Consider the following 17,982-nt stretch of genomic DNA (forward strand, 5'->3'; position numbering starts at 1 on the left):
TGCAACTTTTTTTTTTTTTTACAGCAACTTCATTCTACAGCAAAAAAAAAAACAGCTAGTTTGAGAACCTACTTCTTTTTTTTTGAGAAAAGGGCTTTCAAATTTAAAAAACATTAAAAGTTTACAAGATAGGATGATGAAACCCTATAGCGAGATAAAGCTTGCATGAACATATCATGATGGATAACATCTCATCCCTATGAAACAACTTAGGGAGAAACTAGAAAACCCATGATGAAATAGTAGACAATAGCTAGTGCTTAGAACCACGACCACGCCGGCCATGCTTTCCTCGTCCTTGTACTGTCTTCCATTCCAAATCTTGGAACTTGATAGGAGGTCTAGTCTCTCTCCCACCCCTTGTCAAGCCAAGCGAGCTCAGTGACTCATTCTCGGCTCCATCCACATCACCTAGCGCTGAAAAACGAGAAGGACTCTCGAATACATTAACATCAGATGTTGTGGTTGAGGGATCAACAACATAAGTTTTTTGAACCTCATTGTTGGTAATTTTTGTTGATGGAGAAGATTCCATAGAAGGTGTTGCAGCTTGAGCAGACTGAAAATCTGCTAATATGGGTGTAGAAGTGATCAAGCTTGGCAGGGTAGTTTGAATACCTTGTTGAATCCTTGTGGATAAGATAGAACTGTGTGCAGCTACATTGTTTCCTGGGCTTTCCGTAGAAACATTAGGTGCAACAAATGGTGTTTCTTGATCTTGAGCCAAACCCAAACCTGAGTTTGTAGCAGCTTTTTCAGTGATTGTTTCTTCCGATTCAGAACTGACAGGAAGTACATCCAGTGCACTGAATTGGTTACATATCTTTGGAACCTCGCACGCCAAGTTAGTAGCAGGAAGACTTTCTTGATCAGTGACTACCTTTTGAGTAGACGGTGAGGGAGATGGGACAGCACTCTCATTTTGGTGAAGAATGATGTCAATATCCACCACGGGTACATCAACACTAGAAGCCACTGAATTTGATGATAAGGTTTTATCCTCTGGAGTCTTAGGAGGCTGAAGGCATCTTTTTGATTTGTGGCCTAAACACCCACACCTATCACATGTGGAAGGGATCCAAGTATATTCAACTTTAACTAGAAAGATGTTACCTTGTTTATCATCAAGGGCTATAAGCTTTGGAAAGTCCTTATCCAATTCCATTTCCACCAATACTTTTGTTTCCCCCATGTTAGTAGGATCAAGCCGAGGTTTTTGTGTTAATATAGGCTCTCCAAGACCAGATGCAATATGACTAATTTTTTGAGAACCTACTTCATTCTTTCTCTTTCTCTGTTTTTCTTTTCTTTTGTGAAATATTTTGATGAAGCCTTTTCAGTGGTGGTGCCAATAGTTCTTTAATTCTTTAATCTACTGTCCTGCTATTTATCTTCATGAAAACATATAGGTAGGTAATAAATCTTTAACCCAAACGTATACTATTATTAGCAAACATACAATACTTATAGTCTTATATTTTTTTTAGCAGCCTCATCGTAGCTAGTACACGTCGTTTCTCAAAGTTACCACGTCCAACGTAAAACGATCTTAGTATACACTTATACACGCACATAATATCACGGCACTCTCATCATTTATAATCTCTCACAAACTGGGACACGGCTCCTTAGTCCCTTATTGAATTTTAAATAAAATACAGAACTTAAGGCACACACACATTTTATTCCTCGGACAAGAGATGTTCGTCAATCTCTTTGGACATTTCGACCCATAACTGGAGGAGAGTCTCGGGATGAGCAACCTCCTCGCTAATTTTCTCGTACTCAAAGTGCCAGTGCACAATACTCCCTGTCCCACCATGCTTAGGGGTCACCTGGATCGTGGCCAAGAAGCTTTTGTACTCTTTCATCAGATCACCTTCTATAACCCTAAACGAGATCAGGTTCTTCTCCGGATCCACCTCTTCGATCCTCTCCTTTGCCACCTTTGCCTCTCCATCTGCAACAGTTATTAGTAGTTAATGTTTAAGTTTTGAGAATCGACAGAAATAGTCATTGCAAAAATCTTACAAAAATAGTCATTGCAACAGTTATATATTAGTAGTTAATGTTTAAGTTTTGAGTTTTGCCTGCCTCTCCTCTCGTCTCTTGTTAGTCATTGCAAAAATCTTACAAGGCCTCTACATTCTCAAAATTTTAATTTAAGTAAAATTATATAGAATAGCGTTAACTTGCCATGAAAGTAGTTCCAGAAGATGATAGAGCCGGGTTTGCCCCAATCTCCCTCGTGCAATTCACAGTTCTGAATGTTGCCTGGAGATACTTTGGAAACATGGTGCGGTTTCGCGGTGAACATGTGATGAAACTTCTCAGCGGAAGCTTTGATCTCCACGTATGCCTCAACCATCCCCAACAAGCTAGACGTCTCTGTTGTCTTCACCTCCTCTTCTGCCTGTTTATTTGTGGCCTCAACCTTTTTAGGAGGACATGCCACCGCCACCTTGGTCTCCGCTTCTTCGGCGCTTGTAGTCTCCACCGTCATAGTTGGTGCCACGGTCACCGGCGTCTCCACCTTTTCCTCCATTTCTTGGTAGTTTCAGTAGCAACCCCGCCCTTCTGTCCCTTGCTGATTTGGTTAGAAAATTAGAGGTTTTATGAGAGTGTGCTATTCTTTTTATGAGTGAGTTCTCTTTGGAATTCTATACCCCTTTATATAGAGGAATGAGTAGGAAACTATCGAAGAAAAATACACATTTTTTTTGTGACCAAAAACCATCATTCATTATGACCATTATTTTCATTAAATTTTTTCACCTACTCTTTTCAATGCGTGTCTAGATTTTCTTTTGTAAATATTCACATACTTATATTAAATGCCCAAGGGTTAGGCGATCGTCATTAATACAATTTTATCTGCCAAAGCTCTCTTTGCTAATTCATATGCTTCATTGTTCCTCACACGAGAGATCCAACGAAACAAGATAAACTCAAAGGAAGATGCAGTAGATTTGATATCGGCTACAATGCCATAGATTTCCGCACTTGCGTCAGCTTGGATGAGCTGAGAAGAATCCGATTCGAACACATATCAATAAATCACAAAGCAGAATGCTTAATTTATTTATCAAACACTTATGATTTCATTATTAAACAAACATTTCACACATCAATTTTGAGTAGCTTCATAGCTGATGCTGCTACACTTAGCTTCTCAAAAATAACAACTTCCAAACACTCATGACACATATCTCTTTACAAACTCGGACAAGGCGGCTCCTGGGTCCTTATTTATAGCAAATTCAAAGACTGGACTTTAAGGCAAACACACAAATAGAAGTATGGATATATAGAATTGAAAGAAGAAAATTATTCTTCTATTCTTCGGACATGAGATGTGCATCGATCTCTTTGGAGACCTCGACGGCAAACTGGAGGAGAGTCTCAGGGTGAGCCACCTGCTCATTAATTTTCTCGTACTCAAAGTGCCAATGTAAAACGCTTCCAGGTTCTCCTTCCTTAGGAGTCACTTGAAAGGTGACCACGAAACTCTTGTACTCGTTCATTAAATCACCCTCTAACACCCTGTACGTGGCCCGATTGTTCTCCGGGTCTATTGACTCGATCCTCTCTTTCATTACTCTTGCCTCCCCATCTGATCATATATAACACATTGACACATAATTATCGGTTTGAGATTGTTTGAAATCTTGCATCTGAACAAGATCAGACATAATGTGTAAAATAATATATAAGGATGGATCAATCCACCCGTTTCAAATTGGTTTCCTTCAAAAGTTGATATATTTTAATATAGATTCGCTGTGCATGTATTCACATAATTAGATAATTATAACGCTGACTTGCCATGAAAGTAATTCCAGGTTACGATAGAACCAACTTGGCCAATCTCGCCTTCATGCAGCTCACAGCCATGAACTAAGGATGGAGAAGCACTGGGGATATGGTGCTTTTTCCCGACAAGCATGTCATGCAACTTCTCCGGCGTAGATTTTACCTCTACGGTTGTCTCAATGATCCCGACCAAACTTGATGCTTCTTCTGCCATTCTTGATCTTTCGATAATTTGCAAATGTGTCTTTTGGATTTTGCGTTTTGAGAATGAATGTGTTCCCTTCTAAGCTCTTCACACTCCCTTTAAATAGAAGAACGAATAAAGCGAGAAATACACTGGAATTTATTTTATTACTTTATAAATTTGATTAGTTCTTTCTTCTCTTTGATCACATCAACCCATCTGGCGCTAATTGATAAGACTGGATTATAAGATAATTTATTTAAAAAAACTGTAAACGGTAAAGCTATATAAAATACGTTCGTAGCTCGTGTCATACATAATATTTTGAATAAGTATTATTAGTGGGAAAGCAGTTAGTTTAGTGAGTCTTAAGAAAATAAGATAAAACGAGGTGGTTTAGGGTTTCATAAATCATGAACCATATGGGGGTTTGTAAACATTTTCATTCTTCTGCATTAAATATGAAAGCCTTTGTTTCAAAAAAAAAAAAAACTAAGGGATTACGAAGTGCAACCATCGGTTTGCATCTACAATATACACTGTTTGTGTCAATTTAATTAGACATAAATCATAATTCGGAGCTTGGAAGAGTACTTTCAAGATAACCTAAGAAAACTCCGGCTCAACACTGTTAAGGGTTTTAGGGCAAACATTTTTTTTTACTCTTTAAAATTTATATGCAGATAATGTTTAAAATATTTTTAAAATTTAATCAGTAATATTTTATAATAAAAATAAAAGTATATACATATCAAATAATTTTAGACCCTTTTCAATTTTTGTTATATATAAAAATACAAATTTATAAAAAATTTGACCCCTTAATTATTATGATACGGAGGACACGGACTTGTACCTGGGACGGTTGCACTGGTTGTTCCCCAAGTAAACCGGCCCTGCGTGTATATATATATATATAATATGTATGTAATTGTAGAATATATTTTACGGCAGAACCTCTCCATTGAAGGTGCTTTAAAAATGGTATAGCGTGGATGTGACTGAAACTATATTTAAAAAAAAAATCATTCAAGTTATTCGATGACTCAATTCATTTCAGTTTTAAATTGATATATATTTTTTTTTTTTACTTTTTTTGAAAAATTCTTTAAATTGATAAATTTTTTGAAAAGTTCTTACTCCGAAAATATAAAGATTTTTTTTGTCCATATAGAATTCATATATCTGGATAATCCCTAAATAATCTTCCTTTTGTCAATCCTACAAGATCATATCTTTTGTAAAGGGGTACACGTTATTACATATTTTTAAAAGATAAACTAGATTTTGACCCGCGCTTTTCAAGCGCGGGGTTGTTGGATTATATTATAATACAAAATTTTATTATATCGAAAAACATAATTTTTAACAGCTATATAATCTACAAATTAGTTTATTTGAGATTTTATATGTACACTTTTACGTAAGTTTCTTTTCGACATGAGAATTATATCCGGATCAAAAAACAAACCGAACAGACCCAAAATTATAGGTTTAGTTTAGGTTCAGAGAAGATAACCTATTGGGTTTTTTTGACCCGCAGGTCTTTGTTTGAGTCTGGGTCCTACCCTAGACCCGATCATAAATATGTGTTTATTAGGTATATTTGGATATTCCGAATATGTTTCCGGTATTATGGATATTGTTTTTAAGTTTTTGGTTTACGATTAGAGTTTTGATTTCAGGTAAATTTTTCAAATTAAAAAAAAAAATTGGGTATTTGGATAAAATTTTGGGTATTTTTCAGTTCATCGTGTCAGATTTTGAATAAGATTTTAAATTTTTAGGTATTTGAATTTTTTTGGTATTTGTTTGGAGTTTCAAATACTTTTCGTGTTTCAGATTTTTTCAGATTTTTCATATATTTCAAATTCTTTTAGGATCTTAAATACCCGAACAGATGTGGAACCATTACATCCATATCAGGTCCAACAACCTTTTGATATAGATTTTTAACGTTATTATACAAAAACATGGTTGATGAAATATTTTTCTGTGTAAAGGTATCATAAGAAATAATATTAAGATCTGTTAAAAATATTTAAAATATTGTATGTTTAGAATGATTAATGTATTATAAGAAAAATAATAAATAGTTATACATAACTCCAACAACTTTTTTATATTAGATTTTTTAAAATTGTTTCCTTTTTAATAGTATTGATTCATTTTAAGTGAAAAGTATATAAAAGTATAATATCTAAATAAATAATTTTCAAAATCTTGAATAATCAGTACTGATATCGTGAAGTCATGTTAACTTTAATAGAACCAATGAATTTCTTTATTTTTGTGAAGGTAACATGAATATTCAGAAAAATCATTTTTAAATATAAATATATTATCAAACTATAGACGGTTGAAAGTTTAGTATATGATATGAGATTTTAGTGGGAAAGTTTATATATGATGTTATTACTTTATTATAAACGAAAGAAGAAGTTAGAATGTACTCATATATGTCTTGTAATTTATCTTGCTTTAAATCATATATTATATGATAAAAGTGATGATATAAGACATTAGTTTCAATGCTTTACGATTAAAAATCAAAATGATAAATATAGTAATAGTAGTGATTAGGATTAGGATTTAGGAGTGATATTTAAATAAATAAAAGAATTGACTAAATTATTGTTAGAGAAATATATGGTAACATATTGTTAGTATAAATTTAAGGTAAGACCAAAAAATAATAAGTTAAATGAAAGGGTCCAAACAACTTTTATAGGTAGATTTTTTTAGACTCCTTCCCTTGTAATAGTATTGATAAGCATTATTATAAATTGAGAAAGATTGTTTATCCCGCAGCTGCATCTCTTGAAAAGGAACAGAAACCTTTTTTTTTCGGTCAAAATTCAGAATTTAAAATATCTCCCGTTCTGTCTATAGTAAGGTCCAAATTTGTTTTTAATATGTTTGTTCACTAACCAATAGGTCATAGCTGTTTTGACTTTTGATCAAATATATACATCAATCGTCATTATTGTAAATTATATATGTTTGGTATGACATAAAATAATGTCTACTAGGCAACGTGTGGACAATTTGATAAAGTTTGATAAAGTCACAATCCGATACTTCTTTCAAAAAAAAGTCACAATCGGATATTGATTTTAATTAATCAATTTTGTAAAGTCTATGGAGAATTTGATATTAATCAAATCACAATATATTTTTTGTTCATTTTGATTAGGCCTAATTTTGATGGATCATGTTTTAGTGAGGCTACTAAAGATTTTATGCTCAGGTATAGAACTTCAAATTATCAATTATAGAGTCACTTAGATATGATGTGCGTTGTATGAGGCTATACCATAGGAATTGATTATGAATATTATATAATTTGAGATATACAAATTTAACTATTAATGAAGTATTTTTTTGTGTATGTATCACATGAGAAAACGTATGTTAGTTATAGAATATGCGGTACTGGATATGGAGTAGAGGATAAATGAATGACTGTATTATTATTTATGAATCATTGAAAAAGTTGTAGCACTAAAAACATCCAAGGATTCAGATAAATAAATGTGACTAAGAAGTTGCTTGGATAATTAACCAAATGATTTTGATAAGTACATCTTCATCTCATGTTACTCTCTGACCATCTCAAAGTTAAACAAATACATTTCTCAACCAAATCATTTCTTACGTCAAACCAATCAAAGTTAGCCAGTTTAGCATTATTAATCTTATTGTTCATAAATCATCAGGACGATCCATCAAAAACCATAATTCACACATTGCTTACATAGAAGCAACCCCTATAAACAAAGCAATAACAGTAATTATGCTATACTAGTTAACTTTTGATCAATGGCACGGCCGCACGGGTTCGTCAATGGTTTGAACGATAACAGTTTGAGCATTCCTCTAAATTTAATTATAAGCATGACTGATTTTAATTTTTCAAATATACTACATAATCCATTAAGAAAAACTCCTTCCTACATCCTCAAGTAGATCTAATATGTTAATTAGACTAGACAAAATAACAATCTGATAGTATATAGGCTTTATATCCTTCATAAAAAAGTTATGTTAATAAAATATAACGGTGGGTGCTATGTTATTTTGTTTGTTAACTTAGAGCATGAGTAATAAAGATTTTTAGAGTGAGGTTCTTAGTATAATATAGCTATACGGACTCTTAGTTTTTTTAGTTAAAAACTAAGATACGTTTCTTATATTTTTTATTTAAAAGAGGTTTTTTAGTTTTCTTATTATACTCCCAGAGACCGATCGCCCACGAACCTATCAGGATCCCAGACAGTCGATTCTGTCTCTTCCCCACTCATGGCCGAAGCAATTGCGATCCGTAACGGGATCGAGAGGATGATCCAATCAGACATCCGCTCAACAACAATCTTCTCGGACTGCTCAACGCTCATCAGAGCAATCGTCAGCAAAAGCCAGATTACAGAGATCTATGGTGTCCTACAGGATATCCATCATCTCTCATCGCTGTTTGCTTCTATCAACTTTCAGTTCATCTCCCGTTCCCAGAACGGAGAAGCTGACTTTCTAGCAAAACGGGCCCTTAAGGCCCATAATCCTTCTGCTTCTGTTGTTTAGCTATTGCCTTCGGGCCCAAACTCTTCCTGCTTTGCTTTAATTTATAAAATCTCGTTGCTCAAAAAAAAAAAAAATTATACTCCCAGTTAACTGTAAGGTACAACCGTACAAGTGTACAACTAAAAAATAAGGTATCTTTCTTTCTATTCCCCTTCTTCCCGTTTAACTTTCATCACGACTCGGTTGTTATTCCTCGGCGCAGTCCCTTCTTATCTTCATCAAATCACGAAGCATGATGCTTAATTTATTAATTAAACATATATGCTTTTATTATTAACAAACATTTCATACATCAATTTCGAGTAGCTTCACAGCTAATGCTGCTACACTTAGCTTCTCCAAAGTAACAACTTCCAAACACTCATGACACACAAATAGAAGTATGGATAATGGCCTCCTAACTAGTCCTTATTTATAGCACTTTCAAAGACCGAAATTTAAGGCAAAAACACAAATAGAAGTATGGATATATAGGATTGAAACAAGAGAATTCTCCTCTATTCTTCGGAACAGAGATGTGCATCGAGCTCTTTGGAGACCTCGACGGCAAACTGGAGGAGAGTCTCAGGGTGAGCCACCTCCTCGTTAATTTTCTCGTACTCAAAGTGCCAATGTACAACACTTCCAGGTTCTCCTTCCTTAGGGGTCACTTGTAAGGTGATCACGAAACTTTTGTACTCGTTCATTACATCACCCTCTAACACCCTGTACGTGACCCTATTGTTCTCCGGGTCTATTGACTCGATCCTCTCTTTCATTACTCTTGCCTCCCCATCTGACCACAAATTTATAGGTTTGAGATTGTTAGAAATCTTGCATTTGAATAAGATTCATATATGTGTATATATGGATCAATCCAGCCATTTCAAATTGGTTTTGATTCAAAAGTTAGTATATTTTAATATAGATTCGCTATGCTTGTATTCATATAACTAGAGAATTATAGCGTTGACTTGCCATGAAAGTAATTCCAGGTTACGACAGAACCAACTTGGCCCATTTCGCCTTCATGCAGCTCACAGCCATGAACGAAGGATGGAGATGCACTGGGGATATGGTGCTTTTTCCCGACAAACATGTCATGCAACTTCTCCGGTGAAGATTTTATCTCCACGGTGGTCTCAATGATCCCGACCAAACTAGATGCTTCTTCCGCCATTCTTGATCTCCCGATAATTTGCAAATGTCTCTTAGAGTTTTGAGTTTTGAGGATGAATGTGATCCCTTCTTAGCTCTTTACCTCCGTTTAAATAGAAGAACGAATGAAGCGAGAAATAGACTGGAAGTTATTTTATCACTAATAATTTTGATTAGTCTTTCTTCTCTTTGATCACGTTAACCCATCTGACGCTAATTGATAAGGCAAAATTATTAGATAATTAATATAAAAAAATGTAAACGCTAAAGCTATATAAAATATCATTCGTAACTCGTGTCACAACAAAAAAATGATTAGTAGAATTAGTGGGAAAGCAGTCAGTTCGTGAGCCTAAAAGAAATAAGATAAAATGATCTTGGTTTAGGGTTTCATAAGTCATGAACCATATTGGTTAACTTAAGATAAATGAAATCATTCAAATTTTTCGATGACACAATTCTATTCAGTTTTTTATTGATAAATTTCTTGAAAAGTTCTTACTCCGAAAATAATAAGTATTTATATTTCTGGATAATCTCTATACCTATATATACGATCATCCTTCTAACAAATCCTATAAGATATATTCCGTAAATGGATTACACGTTGTTATTTCATTATTTTTAAAAGATAAATAAGTATTTATAGGTTGAAAAAGGTGTTTATCCGGGAGCTGCATCTCTTTAAGTGGAACGAAAACGGAAGTTCAGAATTTAAAATATCTCCCCATTCTGATTTAAGGTCCGGAATTTATTTTCATGTGTTTGTTCACTAACCCCACAGGTCACATAGTTTGATTTTTGATCAAATAAACATACTTATCAAACTTCATTACTATAATAATATCTCCTTTTGGTATATGATAAAAGATAATGTCTACCATGCCCCGTGTACGTGTAGACCAAGTTTTGAAAAAATATTTGGTAAAGTCACCATGGATATTGATTTTAATACTATATACTCCTTCTGTTTTTAAATAAGTATCACTTTAGAGATTAAGGAATTTGTATAATTGACTATCATATTCCTATTTAATGTTTGATTAATTAAATAAAAATGATTTAAATAAAAATCTATTGGTTATTCAAAAAAGTAAAAACTAGATTTAATATACAAAATAACATTGAAATGGTAGAATGTTGCTTTTTCTGATGCAAAATGAAAAAAAATCTAAACTGACACGTATTATTAAATATATGGAGTATAAATTGAGAAAAGTCTAGGGAGAATTGGTATTAATCAAATCGAAAAATTATTTTTGTTGCTTTTGATGGATCATGTTTTAGTTTATCTATGGCTACTAGAGATTTTATTTCTTCCATGGAGCTTAGGTATGATATGAAGGTTGCATTTGAAGCTAGTCTCAGAGGAACAAAAGTAAAGGCTCGCCTCGTGAAACTTGTGAAAGTCAATTGATGCAAGAGTTTTGTTTCACTTCTCCAATAGCGTAGATGCGTCTTTCCTCGATCTCACCACTATAGGTGAGGTCGATAAGCGTCTACCCTTGTCTGAAACAGATGCACAATCTATTTCTTCTCTGCACCGAAGAGAGAGCAATGACACATGTCTGAGTACATACACTGATACACAAATAACACAACTCCCTTAAACCATGAAAGCACATTATCATAAACACACTCTTCAACTTAGATAAAACATAGCTTCTCTGACCTCATGGCCGAATATGTCCCTTTATTATTTTCAAACGTACATCAAACACTAGCAAACATAAACTTGAAGTAGTCTTGAGGAAGCGTTACTTCTTTTACATATCGATTCAAATTAAAACTTCAAACATAATCCGGCCTTAATATTATTCATACACGGATGAGTCGACACACACCAAGTCACCAACATATACCTCTTACCCAAACTAGGACACAGCTCATTATTTGTTGAAAGCTTCGAAGACACAAAGATGCACAAACTTAACAAACACACGAAGAGTAATCCTCTATTATTCTGTCAAGAGATATTCATCGATATCTTTTGACACTTCAACACTTAACTGGAGGTGACTTTCAGGGTGTTCAACTTCTTCGCTGACTTTCTCGTACTCAAGGTCCCAGTGCACAATACCACCAGGCCCTCCATGCTTAGGGGTCACCTGGATCGTGCTCACAAAACTCTTGTACATTTTCAACAGATCACTTTCTATAACCCTGAACGTGATCAGGTTCTTCTCCGGCTCCACCTCCTCGACCCTATCCTTACACACTATTGCCACTCCATCTGCATCAATTGTTAACTTTTTATTTATATAGGTTGTTAGGGCATTTACGAATCAACGTAATGTTATTTTTATAAGCATAAGACTCTCATCGACTTGTCAATCAAAATTTAATCTCTGTTTCGGTTCTAAGCATTTTTGTTACTATTAGATTCACATTGCAATTGTACATTTACAAAAAAATAGTTTAGATTTCGGTTTAGAATCCAATAGTTTTAATAAAATATTATAGAGATACAATGACTTGCCAATAACGTAGCTCCAGATGACCACTGAACCGACTTTTCCCCAGTCGCCTTCCTGTAGCTCACAGTTCCGGACCTTGTCTGGAGTTGCTTTGGGCAGATCGTGTACTCTTCCTGCCCACATGTGATGGAACTTTTCAGCAGAAGCTTTTATCTCCACATCTGCCTCAAGCTTTCCCACCAAATTAGCCGCTTCTGCCATGATTTTTGCTTACTTAAATAAAAAGTTAGGACTTTTGGAAAGGAGTGAGTTATATTCATGTTTTATTTGGCCTCTATATGTAGAGGAAGAGTGAGCAACTGTCAAAGAATAATTGTTTTTTATAGCACACTACTAAAACATGTTTTTATTTTTAAAATAACATATAAGAAGAAAAATAGCAGTAGGGTTAATTGGGATTTACTGTCTATAATTTAAAGTTTAAAGAATCTAATTTAAAAATAATATTATATATTCTATTTTTAAATAATTACTTTTTAAATACTTTAAAAGGTAAATCTTGAAAATATAATATTTTTATTTTGGGTAACTTTCTCAAATAGTTATTTTCAAGTTTCTATCACAAAAATAGTTTTAATGAGGAAAACGACTAAAATAAATTTCATTATTGAGGCAAAAGACATTTATACTTTAGATATATAAATACAAACAAATAAATAAATAAATAAAAATTATAGTTTTAAATTATATTATGAGAAAAATACTAGAATAGCACTAAACCAAGTTTATGTTCCCAAAGTAGCACTCAAGGCTCAAAGTCACAAAAATAGGTTTCATTAAAGAGGTAAATATACACTTATACCCCTTGGGTTAATTAATCCAAATCTTAGGGTTTAGAGTTAAGGGGTGGAGTTTTGGAATTAGGGTTTAAAATTTTATAAAAAAAATACTAAAATAAAAAATAAAAATTTTAAAAACAGTTTCAAAAAGTATTTTTAAATTATAAAAAAAAAATTTGAAAAAAAAAATTAAATTGAAAAAAAAAATTATAAAAATTTCGAATCTGAAAACATATAATCTGAAACTATAAAAAAAAAATCTTTTTTTCATTTTTTTTATTTTTATTTTATTTATTTTTATTTATTTTTGTTTGTTTATTTAATTTTAAACCAAGGGTATTAGGGATATTTTACCCTTTAATGAATGTTATTTTTGTGACTTTCTCCTTCTAGTGCTATTTTTGAGACATAAACTTCAAAGGTGCTATTATTGACAATTGCCCTTATATTTTTTCAGATTCAAACTTATTTATAAACAAATAAAAAATTATTATTTTTCAAATTATTATTTTTAATTCAAAAATACTTTTTGAAACTGTTTTTAAAATTTTAAATTTTTATTTTTAAAAATTTAAAAGTTATTCCCAAAACTTCACCTTTAACTCAAAACTATAAGTATATATTAATTAATTCTAGGAGTATAAATGTATATTTACTTTTTTAATTAAATATTTTGATCATTTTAATCTTTGAAAATTATATTTGTGACAAAAAACCTTTTTTAAGATTATCATAGAAAATTTCTCTTTTATTTTTCGAGTGGTCTTGCAATAACTCACAATTTTGGACAGAGTCAGATCGGTGAACATGCTTTTGAAACATTCCAATGAAGCTTCCACTTGATGGGATCTCTTACAAAAATTATTTGTATATACATATGTGTATTAATATTATTACATAGTGTTAAATATATATAAATAGTCTATATAATAATAAAATCGTAAATATATTTCATATTATACAATATGAATAAGTTTAATAATAGAATTAATATAAATATATACTTTTATTTTAGTGAAACTTAATTTGATTTAAAGTAATAATTTGTCTTACTAAAACGAACAAAAATATGTGTAATTTTAAATCAAATAAAATAAATAATTTTATTTTAAATAGGACTTTCAAAATTTGGACCGCCTCTAATTGCATCTCCAACTCTATTCTATTTGTTACTCTAAAATGAAAAGAAATAGAGTACGAAGTAAGAAATGATCCAACTTCATATTTCATTCTATAATAAAGTTTAATCCATATATAGAATAATTTATTTTTTATTTGTTCAATACTCTATCATAGAATGAGATATGTAGTTTGGTTGGAAAAAATTTACTCTATTTTTTATTCTATTTTAAAAGAAAAAATGAAATTTTAAAGTAGCAAACATAAACATAATTTAAAAAATTATTGATATTCATCATATTTTTAGGTTATTGTACCAAATATCCTTTTATTATTAACAAACGTACATCAAATACTAGCAAACATAAACTTAAAGTAGTCTTGTAGGCAGCTTTAATTGCTCTTATTACACGTCGATTCCAACTAAGAAACTTCAAACATAACTCCGCGTAATATTATACATACACGCGTGAGTTGACACTTGACACACACCACACCATACACCTCGTACCCAAAGTCGGACATTGCACATTATTCATTGCAACTATAAAGACTTAAAGACTCACACAACACACACGAAGAGTAACCGTCTACTCTTCTGCCAAGAGATATTCATCGATATCTTTTGAAATTTCAACAGCAAGCTGGAGGAAAGTTTCAGGGTGACCAGCGTCTACGATTATTTTCTCGTACTCCATGTGCCATTTCACAACACTACCAGGCTCTCCATGTTTAGGGATCACTTGGATTGTGGACACAAAACTCTTGAAATCTTTCATCATATCACCTTCTATAACCCTGAACTTGATCAGGTTCTTCTCGGGATCCACTGCCTCTACCCTCTTCTTGGTCATTGCTGCCTCTCCATCTGCACCAATTGTTAAACTTTTGCTTATATAGGTTGGGGGGGTGGGGGGCATTGACGAATCAACGTAAATGTTTTTTTCAAAAACTTAATACTCTCTTCGACTTTTCAATTAAGATTTGATATCTGTTTCTGTTCTAACCAGCTTTTGTTGTATATTTAAAAAACAGTTCAAATTTCGGTTTAAATTCAATGGTTAAAAAATAAATAATGTACATATAACTTACCATGAACGTAGTTCCAGATGACCACTGAACCGAGTTTGCCCCAGTCGCCTTCTAGTAACTCACAACTCTTGATCTTGCCTGGAGTTGCTTTAAGCCATTCGCCTTGTCTTCCTGCGAACATGTCATGAAACTTTCCAGCAGAAGCTTTGATCTCCACATCTGCCTCAAGCTTTCCCACCAAACTAGTCGCTTCCGCCATGATTTTTGCTTACTTTAGAAAAATGTTAGGATTTTTGGAGAGAAGTGAGTTATCTTTTGATTTCTTTAGTCTCTATATGTAGAGGAATGAGTGAGCAAGTGTCGAAAAATTGAACGATATTTTGTTCATCAAATATAGGTTTTGATTGGTGACATGAGTTACATTTGATTAAGTTGAAGTTAGAGCAGTTCCAACACAACCTTGAAGAGAGTTTCTAAGAATTAAAAATAAAAAATAAAAAAAATAAAGTAAAAGAAATAAAAAAAAAAAAGAACGAATCGGTTCTAAAATTGGACTCTTTAAGAACCAGTTAAATTTTTTTACCTCCACATGTCATCCTCTAAATACATCTGGTTCCACTTGTTTCTATCTTACTAATTCAATTGTTTTATTTAAATTAAAATTAAATTATTTTGTTTAATTATTATTATTTTGTTTTAAAGAACCTCCTTTTTAGAAACTAATGGATAATGTTGCTCTTAGGCTTCTACCTCTAAAATGTTACTAATTACGCATTAATTTTTTTTTTTTATTTTAGGTTTGATTTAAAATGTGTTGTAGTTGAGTTACAACTTTGACTTAGACCCTTTATAAAATTGTTAACTCAAATCAAAATCTACATCAACCTAAATCCAATGTTTTAGAAGTAAAGATACAAATTTGATTGATTTTTTTGTGTTAAAAAATGAAAATCGTGAGCAAATAATTGTGTGCCATAAATAGTACTCTACCTTAATTTATGCTGGTCAAAGGTTTTATATTCTTTTTGTTCCTAATTTTTTGAATTATTCAAACGTTTAACCAATTATTATAAAAAAAATCTTAAGTTAAATTCTATTTGATAACTGAAAAAAATATCAGTCACAAAATTCAATATATATGACCCTAAGTTAGTGTATCACGTCACTTTCAGTCACAAAATTCTATATAATTTTTTGCTATTATTGGGGTTTTAATTAAAGTTCATGCTATTATTATTAATATTTCATTTAATTTAACTTATTATTGATATTAGAATAAATAGTATTAGTACTTATTATAATACCTAGAAAATAATACATACTGGAAATTATTTTCAAACTTTTTATTTTTATTTATTTATTTAAATAAGGTTAGTGGTTCATTTGTTTTAAAAAAAGTTATATTTATATGTTTATATATTCAATTTTTTAATTTAGAATTCATTCTACAACTTATACATCAAAAAGGTTACCAGTCATAAATTTAATAAATGGTAAAATTTTATTATACTACAAACTTACCAAATAAACTTACAGTTTTTACTACATATCTTTTACTACAAATTCCATCAATTTACAAATCATAGTGTAATTTAATTCTAATAGTACATGTCACCGGTCGAAACCATAATGAATGAAGTTTCACATCAGAGAAATAATTAACTAATACAGAAGAAAACAATATCACTAATTAGAGGAAGTGTGAATGTTGTTTTCACAATTTGTCCATGCACAAGCGTGAGAAGAAGTGTAAATGAATGAATTAAATCTCACATTGGTAGTTGAAAAAATAAGTAACTAATATAGAAAGGAACAAGACCAATTTATTTATCACCAATAAAAGCATTTCTAACATGTCATTAATCTTTAAATTTTAAGAGTTTTTTTATCTTCAACCGACTCTCAAACCTTCAAATTTTTAAGATTTTGAATAGTAAAATTCAAATCTGAGTTTTCATTTTCAAAATCTCGAAACATTAGTTAATTTTTATTTTAGTCCTTAAAAATATGTAACTTACCTAGAATTCTACTAATATTAATTTTTACATCATTTTAATATTGATAATTACATTTCCCTTAAATATTCACATATATTAATATTAGTACATAAAACATATAAATATGTTAATATTGAAATCAAAATTATTAATATAAAATAATATTATGCATATGTATAACCATTTTGTAACTCCTTTTCTATTTGATATATATTTTTGTAAACAATAATGTTTTTATTCGGTGAAACCAAAATATCCATATATGAATTATAAATATATTTTTTTTCATTTTTAGTGTGTAATTATTGTTTAGCCATAAAAGTTAAATTTTTAGAGTAAATTTTTATTAATGATAAAGACTAACAATTAATCTATAAAAACATTTAAAATATATTTAAATTGTTTTGTTAGAATAACCTATATTCAAATCCTCATTTTGAGAGTCATCTGCCATCAAAATAAAATTGCTGTTTAGAAAGGGAAATTGCCATAAATACCACATTCATAGTATCACTTTTCATGTTTACACTAACCATTTTTATCCTTATTTTTAATAAAGTGTAAAATACAATTATACTCTTATGATTAACTAATCTAGACTTAGGGTTTAGAGTTGAGGGATGGGGTAGGATTTTTGGAATGTGAAATTTATGATTCTAATAAATATATAAATACTTAAAAAATATATAAAATTTTTAAAAAAATAGTTTCAAACATAATTTTCGTTTTCCAAAAAGAAATTTGAAAAAAAAATAAAAAAAATTCGAAAAACAAATTTAAAAAAAATTTATAAAAAAGTTCGAATTTGAAAAATTATAATTCGAAAACAAAAAAAAAACTATTATTTTTATTTTTTAATTTTT

General features: G+C 31.2%; 6 protein-coding genes across 6 annotated transcripts; all 6 read right to left on the reverse strand.

Annotated features, from left to right (window-relative positions):
- Nucleotides 1-253: 253 nt before the first annotated feature.
- Nucleotides 254-1,192, reverse strand: LOC103832249. The gene has a single exon (XM_009108224.1). The coding sequence runs from the start codon at nucleotides 1,190-1,192 to the stop codon at nucleotides 254-256; it is 939 nt and encodes a 312-aa protein (XP_009106472.1).
- Nucleotides 1,193-1,417: 225 nt separating this feature from the next.
- On the reverse strand, nucleotides 1,418-2,650 carry LOC103831617 (MLP-like protein 43). The gene is made up of 2 exons (XM_009107502.3): nucleotides 2,197-2,650; nucleotides 1,418-1,960 (listed from the first exon to the last, which is right to left on the reverse strand). Exons 1-2 carry the CDS (start codon nucleotides 2,543-2,545, stop codon nucleotides 1,683-1,685), a joined length of 627 nt encoding a protein of 208 aa, XP_009105750.1. The 5' UTR covers nucleotides 2,546-2,650; the 3' UTR covers nucleotides 1,418-1,682.
- A 403-nt stretch (nucleotides 2,651-3,053) lies between these two features.
- On the reverse strand, nucleotides 3,054-5,295 carry LOC103831618 (MLP-like protein 43). The gene is made up of 2 exons (XM_009107503.2): nucleotides 3,826-5,295; nucleotides 3,054-3,613 (listed from the first exon to the last, which is right to left on the reverse strand). The coding sequence occupies exons 1-2, from the start codon at nucleotides 4,025-4,027 to the stop codon at nucleotides 3,336-3,338; spliced, it is 480 nt and encodes a 159-aa protein (XP_009105751.1). The 5' UTR covers nucleotides 4,028-5,295; the 3' UTR covers nucleotides 3,054-3,335.
- A 3,356-nt stretch (nucleotides 5,296-8,651) lies between these two features.
- LOC103831619 (MLP-like protein 43) lies at nucleotides 8,652-11,162 on the reverse strand. The gene is made up of 2 exons (XM_009107505.3): nucleotides 9,536-11,162; nucleotides 8,652-9,353 (listed from the first exon to the last, which is right to left on the reverse strand). Exons 1-2 carry the CDS (start codon nucleotides 9,735-9,737, stop codon nucleotides 9,076-9,078), a joined length of 480 nt encoding a protein of 159 aa, XP_009105753.1. The 5' UTR covers nucleotides 9,738-11,162; the 3' UTR covers nucleotides 8,652-9,075.
- A 272-nt stretch (nucleotides 11,163-11,434) lies between these two features.
- Nucleotides 11,435-12,835, reverse strand: LOC103831620 (MLP-like protein 31). Its single transcript, XM_009107506.3, has 2 exons — nucleotides 12,195-12,835; nucleotides 11,435-11,948 (listed from the first exon to the last, which is right to left on the reverse strand). Exons 1-2 carry the CDS (start codon nucleotides 12,391-12,393, stop codon nucleotides 11,674-11,676), a joined length of 474 nt encoding a protein of 157 aa, XP_009105754.1. The 5' UTR covers nucleotides 12,394-12,835; the 3' UTR covers nucleotides 11,435-11,673.
- A 1,553-nt stretch (nucleotides 12,836-14,388) lies between these two features.
- Nucleotides 14,389-15,578, reverse strand: LOC103831621 (MLP-like protein 31). The gene is made up of 2 exons (XM_009107507.3): nucleotides 15,183-15,578; nucleotides 14,389-14,958 (listed from the first exon to the last, which is right to left on the reverse strand). The coding sequence occupies exons 1-2, from the start codon at nucleotides 15,379-15,381 to the stop codon at nucleotides 14,681-14,683; spliced, it is 477 nt and encodes a 158-aa protein (XP_009105755.1). The 5' UTR covers nucleotides 15,382-15,578; the 3' UTR covers nucleotides 14,389-14,680.
- Nucleotides 15,579-17,982: the final 2,404 nt, after the last annotated feature.

The sequence above is a fragment of the Brassica rapa genome, chromosome A07 (assembly GCF_000309985.2).
Source record: "Brassica rapa cultivar Chiifu-401-42 chromosome A07, CAAS_Brap_v3.01, whole genome shotgun sequence".
NCBI lineage: Eukaryota > Viridiplantae > Streptophyta > Magnoliopsida > Brassicales > Brassicaceae > Brassica > Brassica rapa.